This window comes from Paramisgurnus dabryanus, chromosome 20 (genome assembly GCF_030506205.2).
Source record: "Paramisgurnus dabryanus chromosome 20, PD_genome_1.1, whole genome shotgun sequence".
NCBI classification, from domain to species: Eukaryota; Metazoa; Chordata; class Actinopteri; order Cypriniformes; family Cobitidae; genus Paramisgurnus; species Paramisgurnus dabryanus.
The window spans coordinates 25,452,975-25,473,392 of NC_133356.1; the positions used below are offsets into that span (position 1 = coordinate 25,452,975).

Consider the following 20,418-nt stretch of genomic DNA (forward strand, 5'->3'; position numbering starts at 1 on the left):
GTCCTGTGTGCGACCCCTTTTAGAAACATACCCACGGCGTTGATAAAAAAACGAATTTCACACATGCGTTCTTTGCTTACTTGTCAGGGGCCTCCGGGTTTGTTAGGACCAAAGGTAAATGTAACTTATAGTAGTATTACAAATTCAATTATCAGTTACCTATTAATCCTTTATCATTTATTGTGCTAAAAGCACATTAAAGCTCATTCTGTATCTCCTGTCTGAATAAGGGAGAGCCAGGAGTCGGTCTGAGAGGAGAGAAGGGATCACTTGGACAGAAAGGAGATAAAGGAGACAGGGGCCATCTTGGACTTCCTGTAAGTATATTTACTATTCTAGTATTTGATACTAAACCCGGACTGCATTTACTTCATCTAGGGAGCTTATAAACACAGCACAGATTTATTCAATTGAATTTCCACTTGTTTTTCTTCTAAATGCATCATTAGTGGTAAAAGCATGTTTTGTGTAAGGTTTTTGCTTTATCGCTCTTTAATAGAAATATCAATGTGCTGCTGTTTCATGTGTCATTGTAGCTACATGTCATGATTTAATGGCTTAGTGTTTTACATTGCATGAATCAGTGGATATCCACATTTGGAAGTGGTTGCAGTTATATAAATACAAGTTGCATCACGTAATCATCTTGTTAGATTGTTATATACACATTTGAATAAATTGCTAATTCAGATTACTGTGAAACTGAATTCCTGTCTCCAGTGCTATTATAGGAAGTAATGATTTAAATATGTTTAATGTGTTTGTTTATAAATGTTTGCTCTCCACTGCTTTGTTAAATGGCATGCTGTAGATTTTGTTATTGTGAATTCCAGGGGTCTTTTTTCTAAATTCTGGTGTATATCTATGGTGTCAAAGTCATTGATAAACTTGTTCTAGTCACATCATCAATGGCACAGTAACTCCTTTTGTTTTTTTGTTTTTAAGAAATGGCTTATTTGGACTAGGTCATGTATACCAATAAACTGAAAAAGCAACAGTGTACATTTTTCAAAAGGTTACATACTGGCCTCTGTTTCAAAACCTAGAAATGACATTCCACAATGCAGTGAAAAAATTAGAAATTTTTTAATGTATTTGGCAGGCGCCTTTATTCAAAGGCACTTAACTCTGTTCCTGCCAGCGTATATTATAAAAGTTGCCAGCCAGTGCCAGTATTTTTCATGATTTTCACAAAAGTTTAAATGTTCTTCTTTAAATATATAAACATACCATGAATGAAAGAACAGACCCTCTGCTTTAAAAAACAAGCTTTTCATCATTATAAGTTGTGGAAGAAGCCATCTGGTGGATAATAGCGGTATTACAGATTGCTGAAAATACTCGTCATTGGCAGGGAAGTGTTTTCTCTTAATTGACGAGTTAACTTGTCAATGGCGGGGAAAGAGTTAAAGTGCATTCAAGCTATAGATTTTATCGGTATGTGTGAATCAAACCCAGAACCTTTGCTAATGTCAAGAGAAATTTGGCTATAAATATGTTTCATAACTAATAAAAAACAATTAAAATGTGATTATTTTACCTAACAGCTATTGTACCTAACAGCTAAGTATTGTTGTTACCCACTAAAACTTACACTGCAAAAAGTGAAAAGTTGAATTAACTTAAAAATGACTTCAATTGGTAATTTTTTTCCAACAAAACATTTTCACTTAAAGTATGTTTCACTTAAAAATATAAGTTGATTTTTTTTTTTTTTAGGTGTTACCAATTAAAGTAATTTTTTGAGTTACTCCAACATTTCACTTTTTACAGTGTACTAAACACCTTTTCACACACAAATTACGGAAAATACACAGAAAATCTGTCCAGGATTGTTTGACGCCCCTTACGACATTGTTTCTGCCTTTTGTTCACACAGGACGCATTCTGTAAATGTTATGGCAATGTTAATACTGTAGGTCCCCTTTACAGGAACGATCTTGTGGAATCAATTACGGGACATGTTTGCATTCACATAGAAGATGTGCTAGCAATTTTACGGCATTTTTTGGGTAATCAACTTGCTGTATGAATGAGGTTTAAAGAGACACTCCACTTTAAAAAAAATGCTAATTTTCCATCTACCTTAGAGTTAAACCTTTGATTTTTACCTTTTTGGAATCCGTTCAGCCGATCTCCGGGTCTGGTGCTACCACTTTTATCCATTGAATCTGATTAGACCATTAGCATTGCGTTAGAAAATTACCAAAGAGTTTTGGAACTATACTCTCATTCTGGCGTAATAATCAAGGACTTTGCTGCTGTAACATGGTCCCCTGCCATAAGTTACTAAGGGGACTATTTTCGGCTTCTGTATAATATCATTGCGCCTCCTGCAGCCATGTTACAGCAGCAAAGTCATTGATTATTACACCAGAATGAGAGTATAGTTCCTACTAGCCATATCTGCCTAGAAAATCACAACTTTTAACTTTCTGTCGATCTTAGTACACATTGGCCGTCATTTATCATTCTTGCGTAGAAACGGGCGTATATGTTGGCGTAAGATTATGCTTACACTCCTCTCACCGCCTGATTTATGAAACTGTGCGTACCATTGATATTCAGGTGAACGCAATATCTGCCCTTCATAAATGCCGCGGCTGAAAACGATCGTCATTAGAATAACAAGCCCATATAAATTCAAGTCTCCACCTCCCCCACGCCCTCATTTTATGACATTGACACATGGAAGACGGCAAAGAAGAGAAACCGGGGAAGTGGAAAGAAACAAAATTGTTTTATTTGGGAGTTTAAAGAGCGGGATTAAAGACACATTAATAATTGCATGACATTTTGTAATATTTGTATTATAATTTATATTATTAATGACGCTTAATTGATATTTAGAATAATAATTATTTATTATTATTATTATTATTATTATTATTATGTTGGCTTGAGAAAGCCAACATACTGTTGTTGCACTTAAACTTATTATTCTTTTTCTTCTGAGACTAAAATTTCTAACTCTAACTCGTCCTAGAGCTTTCAAGCTACAGCCATCAAACTTTGGACAGACTTTCGGTCTGATCTGACGAGGTGTGCTATATCTTTTCTAACTGATGGGACCTTCCGAATTCCTAAACGGGGCGCTGAAACACCCCAAAATTTCCATTGACTTAACATTGAGACAAACTTTGACGGGTCATAGCTGCGAGTGAGAAACTTGTAGAAACTTGTGGCTTACCACATTAAAGGAGGCTGACAGGCTGTGTAAGAACATACCTCACAATGGGGTGTAAGCTGAACCCCTGGGGTGTAAGAGGCCCCCAAAATTTCCCATTGACTTATAATGGGGCAGGAAACATGCCCATAAAAGGGAATAAAAGCATCCCAGATGGAATATCTTCACTTTAGAGTGTCTTAGAGACATGGGGGTGGGCTCATTTTACTCAAGCATTCAATCAGTCTCTTAGGATCACCCCAGAGCTATTAAGCCACGCCCCTAGCAACAATTTTGGGTACCCTAGCAACATCTCCCATAGACTACCATTATAAAAAGCCCAGATGGATATCTTTGCACCAGAGTGTCATAGAGACATAGGGGTGGGCTCATTTTACTCAGGCATCCAATCAGTCTCTTAGGATTCTTATTGAAGTATTAAGCCACGCCCCTAGCAACAAAATATGAAGACCCTAGCAACATAATAAACAAAGCCTTATATCTCTGGATCTGAACATCGTAGAGACACAGGGGTTGGACCGTTTTACTTGTGGCTTGAAGTGTAATCATTATGGGATGGCAATTTTCTCCCTAGCAACCAAACTTAGTACCCTAGCAACGGAATAAACAAAGCCTTATTTCTCCGCTTCAGAACATCGTAGAGACACAGGGGTTGGACCGTTTTACTTGTGGCTTGAAGTGTGATCATTATGGGATGCCAATTTTCTCCCTAGCAACCAAACTTAGTACCCTAGCAACAGAATAAACAAAGCCTTATATCTCCGCATCAGAACATCATAGAGACACGGGGGCTGGACCGTTTTACTTGTGGCTTGAAGTGTAATCATTATGGGATGGCAATTTTATCCCTAGCAACCAAACTTAGTACCCTAGCAACGGAATAAACAAAGCCTTATATCTCCGCTTCAGAACATCATAGAGAAACGGGGGCTGGACCGTTTTACTTGTGGCTTGAAGTGTGATCATTATGGGATGCCAATTTTCTCCCTAGCAACCAAACTTAGTACCCTAGCAACAGAATAAACAAAGCCTTATATCTCCGCATCAGAACATCGTAGAGACACGGGGGTTGGACCGTTTTACTTGTGGCTTGAAGGGTGATCATTATGGGATTCCAATTTTCTCCCTAGCAACCAAACTTAGTACCCTAGCAACGCAATAAATGTTAGCTTCATGCTAGCTTCCTGCTAATCATGCTAGCTTCATGCTAGCTTCATGTTTATCATGCTAGCTTCATGCTAATCATGCTAACTTCATGCTAGCTTCATGCTAATCATGCTAGCATCATGCTAGCTTCATGCTAATCATGCTAGCATCATGCTAGCTTCATGCTAATCATGCTAGCTTCATGCTAACTTCATGCTAATCATGCTAGCTTCATGCTAATCATGCTAGCATCATGCTAGCTTCATGCTAATCATGATAGCATCATGCTAGCTTCATGCTAATCATGCTAGCATCATGCTAGCTTCATGCTAATCATGCTAGCATCATGCTAGCTTCATGCTAATCATGCTAGCATCATGCTAGCTTCATGCTAACCATGCTAGCATCATGCTAGCTTCATGCTAATCATGCTAGCATCATGCTAGCTTCATGCTAATCATGCTAACATCATGCTAGCTTCATGCTAATCATGCTAGCATCATGCTAGCTTCATGCTAATCATGCTAGCATCATGCTAGCTTCATGCTAATCATTCTATCATCATGCTAGCCTTATGTTAATCATGTTATCATCATGCTAATTTCATGCTAATCATGTTAACATCATGCTAGCTTCATGTTAAATTATGCTAGCTTCATGCTAACTTCATGCTAAATCGTGTAAGCATCATGCTAGCTTAATGTTAAATCATGCTAGCTTCATGCTAAATCATGTTCGCTTCATGTTAAATCATGCTAGCTTTATCTTAAATCATGATAGCTTCATGTTAAGTTGTCAAACTCTACTCTCAGACTAGGCTTTCTCAAGCCAACATAAAGTTTGTTCCGACGAACTTTTCTATCTAGTTATTATTTACTGTTGCCTACATCTAAATTCTATGTCTGCTTAATGGTTCGGTTAAGTTTTTTTTAAATAATATTTTAAAATGATGTAGTAACTTTTGTAGTGTGTTTTTCTGTATTTACATACAGTTGTTTGTTAGCTAAGATCCAGTTTGATATGGAGCTCCGAATATAATTCAAATTAACAATTTGTTTCCACGACATCCACATGTTTTACTAGGCTAATTCATAATTTGAAGTAATAATAATTGTAATAGTAATGATGAAATATTATAATAATTAATCCCAAGGAACAAACTGTTGAATATTGAGAACGAATTTTATATTTATGGCCATACTTTAGACCAGTGGTTTTCAAACTGGGGTCCGGGGCCCCCAGGGGGGCCGCGAGATGGTGCCAGGGGGGCCCCAGTTTTATGACATTTTATGAAATACATTAATTTATCATGAATTCTGTGTAATTAAACCTAAAATAAATAAGGCTACTAATCAAAAGCACTACTTTTCTGTATAATTTAATGTTTTTTTTATATTGAAATGATGAGTTTTAGAACTTTTTTTGTCACAAATTTTCTTTGGGGGACCGCGAAGGAATGCACTGTAGACAAGGGGGGCCGCACGCTGAAACAGTTTGGGAACCACTGCTTTAGACTAAATAAGAAAAAGAAGTGTCCATAATGTAGCATAAAAGATAATTCGTGGCCATGATTGTGTCCGCATGTCATCATGATCGGATTTATGGCTCCATTCAACACAAACATTTTACTTTACCTATTCATGTGCTATTTATTTATCATCGAATGATATGTAACTAGCTTACATTTTGATGCATCATTACCATGTTTTCGTAGCACATCCTTGTGCTTTCTTGCAATGTGTGTCAGGGACGAAAAACACACAGGGATCCCAGAGCAGATTAACAGAAATATTTATTAAGGAAATAACGAGTCAGATGGCAAACTGGGCACACTCTGCACACTGCGTTCCGCACACGCTCGGGCTCCTGCCACACGAGCGGTGGATGAGAGAGATAGGGCACACACACACAACGGGAGAAGGATCCTCCACTTAACTGGGTTCCACACCCTCAAAACACTGGCGGATGATGACTCCTGAGACGGGCAGAGAGAGAGAGAGTTAACGGTGCCGGAGCACGCTGGACAGTTCCAGCGAGAATGACCCGCTGCTGGACAGCGACAGAGCCGCTGAGAGTCTCACTCTAGAACTGGTAACACAGTCTCAAAGTCTTCAGTGAGCAGCCAGATCGACCACAGCAGCAGAGAGAGCAAAGTAGAGCACGGGCAAACAAACCAACGACAAGACAAGACTAGAAATAGCTGGTTAAGAAACTAGTAGGTACAAACACAGCACAAACACTGGCGTACATAGACAAACGGATCTGCCAAGACACACTAGAGACACAGGGATTAAATACACAGACCAGACGAGGGGATAACAAGCAACAGGTGAGGAAGACAAGAGGAGGCAATCACACTGAACAGGAACACCTGTGAGGAAGCACACGTGAACCTGTACAACACATACAAACACAAGACAACCATAACACTAACAAGACAAAACCATAAATATATCTATATATATATATATAGACAAACATATATATTATATATATATATATATATATACATACACACACACACACACACACACACACACACACACACACACACACACACACACACACACACACACACACACACACACACACATGAAAACAGAACTAGACTAGAGAATACAAGGGAGCAGGGAAGAAGTCACAAGACACTGGAAAAACGTGGTTTAATATAACAATACCAAAACCACGTTCTCCCACACAAAACATGTACTGTTAGAACCCTGCCATACAAAACTAGATATAATTACCAACAAGATTAAGGCAGAGTCCTAACAATGTGCAGCTTCAGATTCCAGGATGAATATTTGCTAACTTTTACAGTCTCTCCGCACTTCCTTTTAATGTTTTCTTCCTGTCCAATCTTAACTTTGATTTTTACTTTACATTTATGTATAAGGCTTGAATTCCACAACTTATTGCTAGACGTTTTTACAGATTCTCGAACTAGCAAATTATCAAAGTGCGTTCTGGGTTCAACGAGCGGTGCTGAGCGAGCGGACATTTTAGAAAGGCGCTTTGATGGTAATATTACCGCACCGCTCAAGGCTCCACTCCGCTCCGCTCACATGCTTTGCCCTGAAACGTCAGGTAAAGCGCCCAGGCTCTCAACTGAAGGAATACATATGCATACAAATCAAATGCTTTGGTAAAGTCTCTCAAATTAAACATTGAAGTCCATGTTGCATAAAAATAAACACTGAAGTTTGTAAGTATTATGTTTTTTTTTTTTACAGTGGGTCATAATATATCATATATTTTAGTTTGTCAGTGCGTTTTGTGGTGTTAGGAAGTGTTTGCGCATTTCTGCACTAACTCAAAATGTGAGCAGGCGTAGGATTTGAGCGTGCCGTACGCCAACGTCCATATTGATAAATCTCGAAGTCACCGTGGTTTTGGGTGTACGCCAGGTGTACGCTGGAAATTTGGTGTACGCACTTTTGATAAATGAGGGCCAATGTAACTACAGAAGAGTCAAGTTTTAAATAGAAAAAATATCAAAACTTTGGCAATGCTAATGGTCTAATCAGATTCAATGGATTGTGCTAAGCTATGCTAAAAGTGGTAGCGCACAGTGGTTAAATTGGGCCGGAGCTCACCGGAGCGCAGCTCCGCCTCCTCAGGTCCACAACACACCCTGCCAGAGCTCAGCTCCGTCTCCTTCAGCAACAGGGTTAAATTGGGCCGGGCCAAATATTTGTAATGACATTCGGGTCGCGGTCGGTCGGGTCGTTTGAAATCAAGATGCCATAAACCTTTGTAATTTTGGACGGAAATAGTTTTACAGGGGGACCTCTGAGAAAATCAGGCTTCTCAGAGGTCCACTGTGATTTTAATCCTGTCCGAATTGGCCATTTCTGTGGTTTTTCTCTGCAACCTCTTTTTGCATCTTTTGCAGCGATTTTTGTGTGAGCATATCAGTGAACACCCCTGACCACTCGGTGAGTTTTACATCTTTGTAAACGAAAGTTTAATGCATTTTAGAAAGGATTGTTCCAGTGCACCATTAAACCCATTGTAGAGGTGTGAGGGGAAACACAAACACGCAAAAATTCTCAGGGCAGCCGCAAATGTTGAAATTTCAGTCAAAACCGTTCTATTTCATCATAAACAATCTGAAAACAGGGCTTTAAGTCTAAAATACCGAGCTTGTCCTTTTAACTCTAGGGGAGCTGGAAAATGAGCATATTTTCAAAAAAAGTGGAGTGTCCCTTATACAGTATACAATCCAAAAAATGCTGGGTTGGGTCAAAAAGGGAGAAACCCTCATTAGGTTTTGGAACAGTGCCACTATGTACATTAAAGCGTTTTTAGTTTTCACATTTTTTCTGTTTTTTTATCACTGGACGGAAAGCTTGTATTAAAAAGCAGTTTAAGTTTTTCACATGTTAACTCATTTAAACTGGTTAAAAGGAGTTACTGTTAGTCTCTCACACATCATCTTCAACACATCACCCCTCCATCAAAACTAGTGTTGTTTTTATGTGGCACACGAGTCACTGCTTCACTCATCCACCCCTTTACCCCTCTCCATCCCCACCACCTCCATCTCTCCTCTCGCTCTCTAACTGTTTACACGCTATCCAGGGGGCTCATGGTTTAGACGGCAGACCTGGTCCAGTGGTGAGTGGCGCAAGACCCGTTCCCATCACCCCCAACCCTATGATTTCCATCTCCACCTCTATCTTTCCTCTGCAGTCTGCTTTTTTGCTTCTGTCCGTCTGTCTGTCTGCTCGAAATGTTGCTTGCTTGTCGTCTGCATTTCTGTTTTGTTGTCTTATGGTCAAGGTCTTGTTTAGATCCCTGTTGAGGTTATATCGGCATGAGTATGACTTTCATATGACTTTGTCCCTAAGCCTGTTTGGCTGTTACCTCTTTCTGTCTTCAGTAAACCGCCCTTTAGATTATTTCTCAACCTGTCAACACACGGGTGTTTGAGAGCTAGCATGGCCATGCGCTTTTAAACAGTTCTCTCTCTCCGGCAGACTTTTCTTTCTTTGAAAAGTTAAAAAGTGAATAATGTCTTCACATTTCATGCTGTCGCAGCCTTTATGTATATTCAGACATGCCTGGCCTCTGTTGACATGTTGAGCAAAAGAGCTTCATTTCTTTCCAAGAGACAAGCTTTGATCTGGTAATGTCATACCAGGAGAGAGCATGATGGGATGCGACTGCATGAACTATTATTACTGTATGGCATACTGTACAGATGGCTGGAAAGTAGGTCTCCCAAAAAAGCAAGATGTCTAACAGTCCTTTTGTTGAATCCCCACCAAGCCAAGGCCGATGGAAGGTGGATTCACATTCACATTTACTTGTGTGTCTGTTTATTTCAATTTAGATCAACAAACTTTGGAATTTGGTAGAATTCCTCATAGGAGATTTTGTTTAAAATCAGATCTCCTGGTCATCAGCCTCCAAGGGGAAAGCTTCACATACAGTATATGGGGCTTCAAATTACTCTTATTCAGCTCATATAAAGTTTGTTGATCTATTGGTGCTTAACACACTGACTAGTTTTTCTTCCTGTCTGACAATGTCACCCATCATCTCTGTTAAAGCTCACATGTCTCGTTTTCTGCTCACCTTTAAAGGGTCTGATAGGACCGGCTGGAGTCCCTGGCCCTGCGGGACCAAAAGGAGAAATGGTTAGTGCCATTTTGATTAAATTAATTGAATCAAGCAGAATCAATGCTTTAAATGGATAGTTGACCCAAAAATAAAAATTCTGGCATCATTTCTTTGTTCTGCTGAACACAAAGGAAGATATTTATAATTGAGCAGGAAACAGAAGCACCATTGACCATACTTTCAAACTACTATGTTCAAAATATCTTCCTTTGTGTTCAGGAGAACAAAGAAACTAGTACAGGTTTGTAACAACATGAGAGTGAGTAAATGATGACAGAATTTTCATTTTTGGTTGAACTATCCCTTTTGATGCATGACACCACACCTACATTTAAATGCTACAACAACTACCTTATTAATTATTAACAAAGCAGTAAATTGTAGTTAAGAGTGCAACATTTGTAGCTACGGTAGTAGTGAATGTGTTCCTCATATTGAAGTTCAATGAAGGGTTCAGTATTATCCACTGTATTCATAACGTTTGTGTTTTCTTTACAGGGGGAAAAGGGAGATATGGGAGTACCAGGACCAATTGGGCCTCAAGGCATCCCTGTAAGTGATGTATCAGAATCTACCTGAACCTGAGTAACAAACTGTGGATAGACTTCTTATAATAAAGAAAAAGCGGTGACACTTTACAATAAGGTTGTATTAATAAACATTAGTAAATACTTTAACTAACTTGAACAAACAATAACACTTATCAGCATTTATTAACTCTTGTTAATGTTAGTTAATGTCAATACAGTTAATTCATGACACATTAATTAATGTAAACAGTTACAACACTTGATTTGATAAATGTATTAATAAATGCAGAAATTAGCATGAACAAAGATGAATAAATGCTGTAGAAGTATTGTTCATTGATTGTTCATGTTAGCTAATGCATTAACTAATTGTTAAAGGGACACTCCACTTTTTTTGAAAATCTGTCTCATTACGCAGTCTCCTGCTTTTGAAAGAGGGACTATTTTCAGGCACTTCGTAATATCATTGCGCCTCCTGCGGCCATGGTACGACAGCAAAGTCCTTGAATATTAGGCCAGAATGAGAGTATAGTTCCTAGACATATCTGCCTAGAAAATCGCAACTTTTATTTTTCTCACGGTCTTAGTTAGTACACAATGTATCTACAGAAGAGTCAAGTTTTAAATATGAAAAATATCGAAAACTCTCTGGTAGCGTGATGCTAATGGTCTAATCAGATTCAATGGATTATGCTAAACTATGCTAAAAGTGGTAGCGCCAGACCCGGAGGTCAGCTGAATGGATTCCAAAATGATAAATGTTGTTTAACTCTATTGGAACTGGAAAATGAGCCTATTTTCAAAAAAAGTGGAGTGTCCCTTTAACATATACAACCTTATTGTAAAGTGTTATCAAATAAAGCCAACAAAGGTCATTAATAATGTCTCCTATTCATTCATTTAGGGTTTAGTAGGACCACTGGGATTAAAAGGAAACCGGGTAAGATTATGTGTGATTATGTTTTTAAAATATGTCATTACAACTGTAATAAGTCCACTTTCTTAAATTAAAGGAATTTACTATATTTTTAAACCAGCACACTGAAAAAAATTATTCATTCAATTTACTCAATTTTTTAAGGTAAGTGGTTGCAATCAATTTATTTAAGCTACATTTAAACAAAAGTTTTTTATTTTATTTTACAATTATTTTTTTGTTTCAATATAACTTAAATAAATTGATTGCAACCACTTACCTTAAAAAAAATGAGTAAATTGAATTAATATTTTTTTTTATTGCATGCATGAGTATAATTTAAGGCAATAGATTAAAAGAAAGTATTTATTTAGCGCTGTATGATTTAAAGGGCACCTATTATGCACAATCCATTTTTACAAGGTGTTTGGACATAAATTTGTGTTGGCAGTGTGTGAACACAACAACTCTATAATGAAAAAAAATCCACCCACTCCTTTTTTTAATCCCCATTAAACCAAACCGGTGTTACGTCACACTGACAAAGCCCCGCCCATGGCCACTGACTGTCAGTCCTGCATTACCATAGTTTCGGCCCTCAGCAAGTTGTACGCTGTCTGTCATATCTCCATAGTGAGATACTATTGTCTCAGACTGTATTGATTAGATCTATTTTAACTGAAAGCGCTCACTGTCTCTGTTTTGGTAATGGAGTGAGGAGCTGTAGCTCATTTGCATTTAAAGGTACAGACATTAAAACAGCACATTTTTGCTCCCACCCAAATAGGGGCATTTTTGACATGCTATAATAAATGAACCGTGGGGTATTTTGAGCTGAACGTCACAGACACATTCTGGGCACACCTAAGACTTATACAGTATTACATCTTGTAAAAATGGGCATAATATGTGCCTTTTAAGTGTTTTTGTTCATTGTAAAGACAACGTCAATGCTGGAAAACTTATACGTGTATATATTTTTTTATTTTTGTGAGATTATTGTTAATGAATCCCTTGTTTAATTTTTTAATGTTGATGTTAATACAAATTGAATAGTAAATTTTCTGATTCAGTTAGCATTTTTGAAAATATCTTTGCTGTTTTCCACTGTCTTCCATCTTCTGTGTACATCTCTCCTATTAACACTAATTTCCTCAGTTAATGATGGAATGTCTCCCACCTTGAAAGTCAGGACATGTCAATGTCTCCTCCCAGCATCCTCCACTGCTAATATAATAAAATATAGATAAACTAAAAACCAAAGAACCACAAACGGCAATCATATTGAACAATACTGGCTGAAGTATAGTTAACGTTTAGCTCAGTGGAAGTTGCTGTGGAGGACTCTTGGACACGGTGCTTTTTTACTCTTGTCCTTTCCTTTCCTTTTTTCCACAGGTCTTCTTATTCCCTTTTCCTCCCCCTGCACCTTGGCCTGTGTCCCGTGGCTCTGTTTGCCGACTCGGGCCGGGTCGTCCTCTCTGTACCCCTCTCACCCCCGGCCTCCTCCTCCTGCTCCTCCTGCATCCTAATATTTTAGCCTGGGTTAATATTCCTCCTCTTCCTCACCTCTTACTTTTGTTCATATCCTCCACTTACCTTCCTTCCAGCCTGTGTTCATTTTCTCCCAATTACACTAATGCACAGAGATCTCGCTGTTCCATAAAGTCACATCTGGTTGTGTTTTGTAATTGCACATAACAATGTGGAAAGTGGCATTAAATCAGCATTTTGACGTCCTGATGAAAGTATTCGTGAGAGAAATTTGAAACCGAAGGAAGCCTAAACTGAGATTTGATTCGTCTTTTCACGTTTGAAATAAATCCCAAGAATGAATGACCTTCCTGTTATAACGACTTAAGGAGCTTCAATTTAATACTTTGCTAACAAGACGTTTTTGACTTTGCGTGCAGACTTTAAGATGAAATTTTATCACAGAAGCAATAAAAATGTAGACATGTTGATCCAATAGAAATTTAGATTTTAAGACTTCTCCAATCTCTAAAAAATGACCATATAAGGGATGCACCACTAAAAATGTACTGATATTTTATCTGATTATCGGCCAATAGATCGATGCATCTCCAGTCCATATTTTACCAACTATTGTCAAACAACCCAGCACATATGCTTTATATACTTAATCCAATATTTGGGACCAATACAATAAATGCATATACTTCAACCTACAAAAGTAAATGGCACACTTTGAAAGAAGGCTTTAAGCAGTTCAAACTATTTGTAGAAGTTACGTTTGTTTAGAAAGAGAAATCTAACTAATATTTAAGGAACATCTTGAAAAAATGCAATAACAGATACAATAAACTCTACACACTAACCACATTGGCTAACCACCCTTCCTTTTAACCCCTTCACTTACCCTCCTTACATTGATCCCAGCTATACACTAGCACATCTTATGTCTATTAAAACATCCAAACGTATTATTCTCAGTGATCTGTAGTCGACAAGGAGGACCGAAGACTGACTTATGTGAATGCACTGTTGTTTACAGGGGGAGAGGGGCAAGAAAGGCAACAGGGGGGCCAAAGGGGATAAGGGAGACCAGGGAGCCCCAGGATTAGATGCCCCGTGTCCATTGGTATGTCTTTCGTTCAATGTGGAACACTAAGGCAAAAGGAGACTTGCGGAAAGCCACGCCTCCTTATGTCTTTGTGTAATGTGCTACTAACCCAACCCAGTCTCACCCCATTTCGTCAATATTTGACGACACTTGACCATTCGTCATATGTTGACGTGAAGGGTATACCTTTCGCGTCATTTTTTGACGAACTGGGGACTTCAATACTATTACGTCCGTTGCATTCTCTTTCCTATTTTATTACCATTTGCGCGTCGGTTTAGGGTTAGATTTACATAATGACATCCCTACCCAAACCTAACTCTAACCCCAACGCCAGGTGACAACTGTTTCTAACCCCAACGCCAGGTGACAACTGTTTAATTTCGCGTACACTGTTTAATTTCGCGTACACTGTTTAATTTCGCGTAATCTAACCCTAAACCGACGCGCAAATGGTAATAAAAATAGGAAAGAGAATGCAACGGACGTAATAGTATTGAAGTCCCCAGTTCGTCAAAAAATGACGCGAAAGGTATACCCTTCACGTCAACATATGACGAATGGTCAAGTGTCGTCAAATATTGACGAAATGGGGTGAGACTGTGTTAACTAACCATTGCCCAGAGCTGTTCTGGTCCCAGTATCTAAATTACAGCATTCATTCATATATATAGATATATAGATATCATGGATAATATTTACATGGGATCTAAATGAAAACATACTAGGTACCAGAACTCTCGTGGGATTTTTCTTTTCAGGATTCTGACTGACAGGAATATGGTTTTGCTGGGACACTAGTTCAATCCTGTTTAACCAGTTCCTGTCAGTCTCACGCATAGTAGACTTGGTCTAGGCCAGTCAGAGCGGCCATTGTTGGGGTGTGGCTAGAGAACAGGATGTTTATATGATTGATTTCATGAACAGGGTTTCCGAGGCTTTAAAGGGGAGAAAGGTGAACCGGGGCTGCCAGGCCTGGACGGGCTGGATGCCCCGTGTGCTGTGGTATGCCGTTGTCAATCCCTTTCATTTATTTTGCATGCTTTCTGCCTCTTTGAACCCATAATGCTTATTATACGTAGGCTTATGCTTTCACACAAGATACAAATAAGAACCAATTTAATTTTGCATGATAACTTAACACGAGATTTCTTTTTGTTCAAACTAATCTGTTCATTTTTAGTTTTTCTATAAGAAAATAATCATTAAAAAATAACAGACACTCACAAACTAAATAATCCTATACATTTTCCTGTAATTTGTGACGTATAATACGTAAACGTTTAGACTGCTTGTGTTAGACCCCTGCTGTCAAAACCTCTTTTTATTTTTTTAAATAACAGCATTGTATTTTTTTATAATGCATGCATTCTATGTTTTTGCTACCTATTGGATACTTTAACCCAGATTTATACTAAATAATGTCATTCAAGCACTAGCTAATTTGTGTTTCCACGGCGCCCCTCTCTATCCAGTAAAATGAAGCACTTAGGGTCTCCAAAAACATCTGCATGTTAAAATGTGTTCAAATACAGTGGCAAGAAAAAGTATGTGAAGTATGTCTTTATCTAAATCAAGGGTACACTGTAAAAAAATGCTGGTTGCCAGTAACTTACTGTAGAAGATAAAGACTGAAGATGTTTCATGTTCATTTAACTTTGAACAAACTGTTGCCAGTAAATAACATAAATGTGAAATCTACAGGAAGTTACTGGCAGCTACACTGTAAAAAACAACCTATAGAATTTACTCAAAAAAATTGTTGTAACAATTTGCACTCACTTTGTTTGAGTAAATTATATCCTATATATTTGATTAAAAAGTACCTAAATTTAATTACTATGATAAAGTAAAAAAAATTAGGTAAGGTCTACCTATTTTTTCATAACTAATTACTTATAAAAAAATGAATAACATTAACCCTATTGGTATTAAGGCACAGATCTATTAAATTATTATTAATAATGATAAGCCATTAAGAAACATTACATATTACTTATTCAGAGAGGGTTGAATAAGAAAATAGTCATGCACAAGATTGCATAAATTGCTTGCTTTATTGACCAAATAACATTCTGTAAACATTTAAAACTAATTATTGGACGTATAATAACCCCAATACATTTCAAGTGAAATACAACATATCATAGTTTTACATAAAGCTTCTTGAACATATTATTTCATAAAACAAAATAAACCAAGGCTTCATGAGATGTTAAAAAACCATTAAAAGCAAGATTCCTAAATACTGTTCTTCACGTTATCATTAGAAAATTAAAGAAGACAATAATATGAGAGGAAAAACTGATCTCATTTACCTCAGTAGACTAGCATGCTATATCGATACAAACAAACATTTCAACTTCATTTAAAACTTATTAAGTGCAAAAATACAACTTCATATTATGCTATAACTCACAGTACACGTGCATAAAACATTGAACACTAACAAGAAGTACTTACATTCAATTTTAAGTGATTCAACTTCATATACAAGTCTCATATATAACATATGAACTCCGAAATACTTTTTTGAACAGACATTAAAAAGCGAAAGGCAACGTTAAGTATATATCCGTAAATGATAATAATAATAATAATAAAATGGCTTCATAAATGGATCCCTTCTAAAACAAAACTCAATATATTAACAGATAAATGCAAGAAAACTTTTACAGTAATTATCTAGCATCGACAGCTTTACCGTTGTTTGTTTGTCTGCTCGACGCCCTCCCGTCTGTATCGTACATCAACCGTCCGCTGCTCTCTCTCGTCACGTGGCTTGCTCAAGTTCAACCACTCATATTGAGCAGCTCCGCTGTTCACGAGATTCAGACATGTAAATAATAATAATGGAAGTTAATATTTTAATCATAAATATGGATATTTATTCGTATTCGCAGGTACAAGAACTGGGCGATGTTTCATTCAAAGCTAACCTGACTGACATATTCTAACCTATCAATCTGTCAACAACAGAGACAGAGAAGCACGCAAATGACTAAACTTCTGGTAGATTTTACAGTTAACCAACTTAACATTTCCATTCATGATGATATCAACAAGTTAAATAAAAACTTACCTGTCAACAAACCGCAGTTCTCCCGCCGATATGATATGAAAAAAATGGTGACTCGAGTCCCGCCTGGATGTTGATTCATGCGCACTTTGCGGTGCTAAGGCCAATATTTTGGGGTATATGTTACTTATTTTTTTAGTATTGCAGTTATTACTGTTAAAAATTGGATAGTGAAGGTAGAATATACCCATTATTTTTTATTTTACTTGCTAGCTTATATACTTAATTAAATTATAACTAATTTTCATGGGTTAAATTTAACACCCTCCAGAGTAATTTTTTACAGTGTAGCAATAACCTCAACCAGGCACTTGTAGCTGTGGATCAGACCTGCACATCGTTGAGGAGGAATTTTAGCCCATTCTTCCTGGCAAAACTGCTTTAGCTCGGTCATATTCTTTGGACAACTTATGCATATGGCCCTCCTTAAGTCAATCCATAGCATCTCTATTGGGTTGAGGTCTGGGCTCTGACTTGGCCACTCCAAAAGGCAGATTTTGTTTTTCTGAAGCCATTCTGTTGTGGACTTGCTCTTGTGTTTTGGGTGGTTGTCCTGTTGAATCACCCACCTTCTACACAGTTTCAGCTGAGGTACAGACATTTTTCACATTATCCTGAAGAATTATCTGATATACTTGGGAATTCCTCTTCCCTTCAATGATTGCATAACGCTGTGTAGTGTCAGTGTGCTCTTTTGCAAACTTCAGACGTGCAGTAATGTTCTTTTTAGTAAGCAGTGGCTTCCTTCGTGGTGTCCTGCCGTGGATACCCTGCTTGTTCAATGTTTTACATATTGTAGACTCATGAACAGAGATGTTAACAAGTTCCAATGATGCTTTTAAATCTTTGGCTGTCATTCGGGTGGGTTGTTTTATTTACCTCATTGATGAGTCTTCTTTGTGCTCTTGGTGTCATTTTGACTGGGCGCCCACTTCTTGGTAGAGTACCCAAAGTCCCAAATCATCTCCATTTGTAGATTGTTTGCCAAACTGTCGACTGGTGAATTTCTAAAGTCTGTAACCCTTTCCAGTTTTATGTAAAGCAACAACTCTTGATCGTATCTCCTCTGAAAGCTCTTTTTGGCGAGGCATGGCACACATAATCATGGTGTTCTAGTGCGGAGCAAGCTCCAAAATGTTTGAGGGGTTTTTATCAGTCTTCTCAGAGGTCCTCTGTGTTTTTAATCCTGTCCAAATCGGCCATGTCTGTGTTTTTCTCTGACGACCTCCGTAAGAATTCCAGAGCAATTTACCTACTGTTTTTTGCCGAACTGAGAGGTCCTCTGAGAAATGTAATCCCGTCTGGATGCAAATGCCTGCAATATCTTTTGAAAACGCGGTTCATTTCGTGTTTTGGCTAACGTGATCTTCCGTAAGGTCTTACTAATGCGCGTATATTGTATTTCCTGAGTTCCATTCATTCAGATATGGATGTTTTTTCGCATTTGGCAAAATAAAATAATTAAATCAAGACGAGCTGAATATCAAACACTGTTAAGACTGGCCACTGTAATATCAGAACTCCGTTCAAAGTTGTTCAACTCTGGAATGGTAATGTTAATTAATAAAGATAATAAATTGTTATTAATCATTATTTCTTCATTTCTTTCGGTTTATTATAAGCAGACAGTAATATAAAACACGTAGGCTAACGTTACTTTAGTAGGATTTGTATATTTTATTTTGATTTGTTAAAATGAAATTAATAAATTAAATGTTCTGTCATAATTTTACATTTAAAGCAAAATATTAAACATTACAAACACGCGTATCCAGAGCACGTGCTCTTCTGGAACGCCCAAATGCATGAAACAGACACTCCCATCTCTGGAATAGCCTGCATCATTTTAATCCCGTCCGAATCGGTACATAAAATCACAGACGTCCTGGGGGACACGTTGAAACTCAAATGTTGTTTGGAAAACTAATCCTGTCCAAATAGTGCTATAGTTTTTCAACAAGCACAAGTTTTTTTGGTTGACATTTTGTTGTGAAATAATTTTTTGTGTTGTGTTTTTATTTTTAGACACATTATGTTTGTCAATACCCTTGACTTATATGAAGATCAGATCACATTTTTTATGACAATTTTATTTAGAAGACTCCAAAAAGTTAATATCCTTTTTCTTGCCACTGTATATATTGTTGCAAAACATTAGCATCGTGGTGATTGTTTCGTTGCAATTCGTCTAATTGATTTCGCTAAGGATCTAAGCATTTGATAGAATAGTTCATAACTTGTAGGATAGTATTATCGATTGATTGATTGATTGATTGATTGATTGATTGGTTGTTTGGATGATTAGTTGGGTTATTGATTTATGGAATCTGATGGTGAATTTTGCACTGATGTGTATAAAAATGTATTATAATTGCCTTTATAAAATAAGTTATGTAAATTTGCATGAAAAAACAAAGTCATGTGCAGTATATCTACATTCATCCAATCATAAGTGACCCATTCTGTGAATTCCCAGCTGAGGTCATTTTAGTGATGTACTGTTTTCTATATAAAATCATCTTACATAATGTAAAGATCATTTTGTGAAAATTTAACCTTGATATCGTTAATATTCTCTTAGAAAGGTCAATGTGAAATCAAACGGATGCTCCTCATCTCATTATTAGATTGTAAGAACTTAGCCTGGATTTCACAGACAGGGTCACAAATTGTCTTTCTCAGAAAATGAAATCTTAAAGTCTTTCATCACCACTACTCTTCTTTCCTTTCAGGGCGATGATGGTCTGCCAGTACCAGGGTGTTGGAATAAAGTAAGTGGTTTCTGATGATCATACTACTAACCTATTTGAAATAACTTCATCCATGCAATCCCTGTTTGATATAACTCATGCCATGAATTAACCATATGGAGGTATAGAGTCCAAGTAACAACCAATATATTTAATTATCACTTGAGATGCACCCATGTACAATTTTTCCAACGATACCAACTGTTGATTTTTCAGATTGCTATCTGCCGATACAGATAGTTTGGTGGTTATATTAACTTGCATTAACTCAATTCTGAAGATCACGTTTTATGAATGTTATTCATTCATTTAATGGCCATTAATATTGAACATTAAACTAGTTTCTTTACTTTTTCTACACAGAGCTCAAATTCATTGTATTTTTCTGTTCTCTTTTGATTGACTATAAATTAAAAATAGCTTTTATCGACTGATACCGATAATTGGCCGATATATTGGTGCATTTCTAATTATCACTGAGTAATAGAAAGTCATATTATACATTGCCTTATGCTATGTTCTCTGACAAATTGCTTAGGATATGATTTTAGGCGATTTATTTAACTCTATACCTGCTTGAGAGTTTTGTGCTTGAAAA

The 20,418-nt window shown here is 37.2% G+C and overlaps 1 protein-coding gene across 1 annotated transcript in view; it reads left to right on the forward strand.

The window, feature by feature from the left end:
- Positions 1–20,418, forward strand: part of col13a1 (collagen, type XIII, alpha 1) — a 67,996-nt gene that overhangs the window by 41,733 nt on the left and 5,845 nt on the right. Inside the window, exons 34-41 of the mRNA XM_065297296.2 lie at positions 88–114; positions 231–317; positions 8,918–8,953; positions 9,925–9,978; positions 10,460–10,513; positions 11,396–11,431; positions 14,919–14,996; positions 19,803–19,841. Coding sequence (XP_065153368.2) covers positions 88–114; positions 231–317; positions 8,918–8,953; positions 9,925–9,978; positions 10,460–10,513; positions 11,396–11,431; positions 14,919–14,996; positions 19,803–19,841 — 411 coding nt within the window. The remainder of the gene's footprint in view (positions 1–87; positions 115–230; positions 318–8,917; positions 8,954–9,924; positions 9,979–10,459; positions 10,514–11,395; positions 11,432–14,918; positions 14,997–19,802; positions 19,842–20,418) is intronic.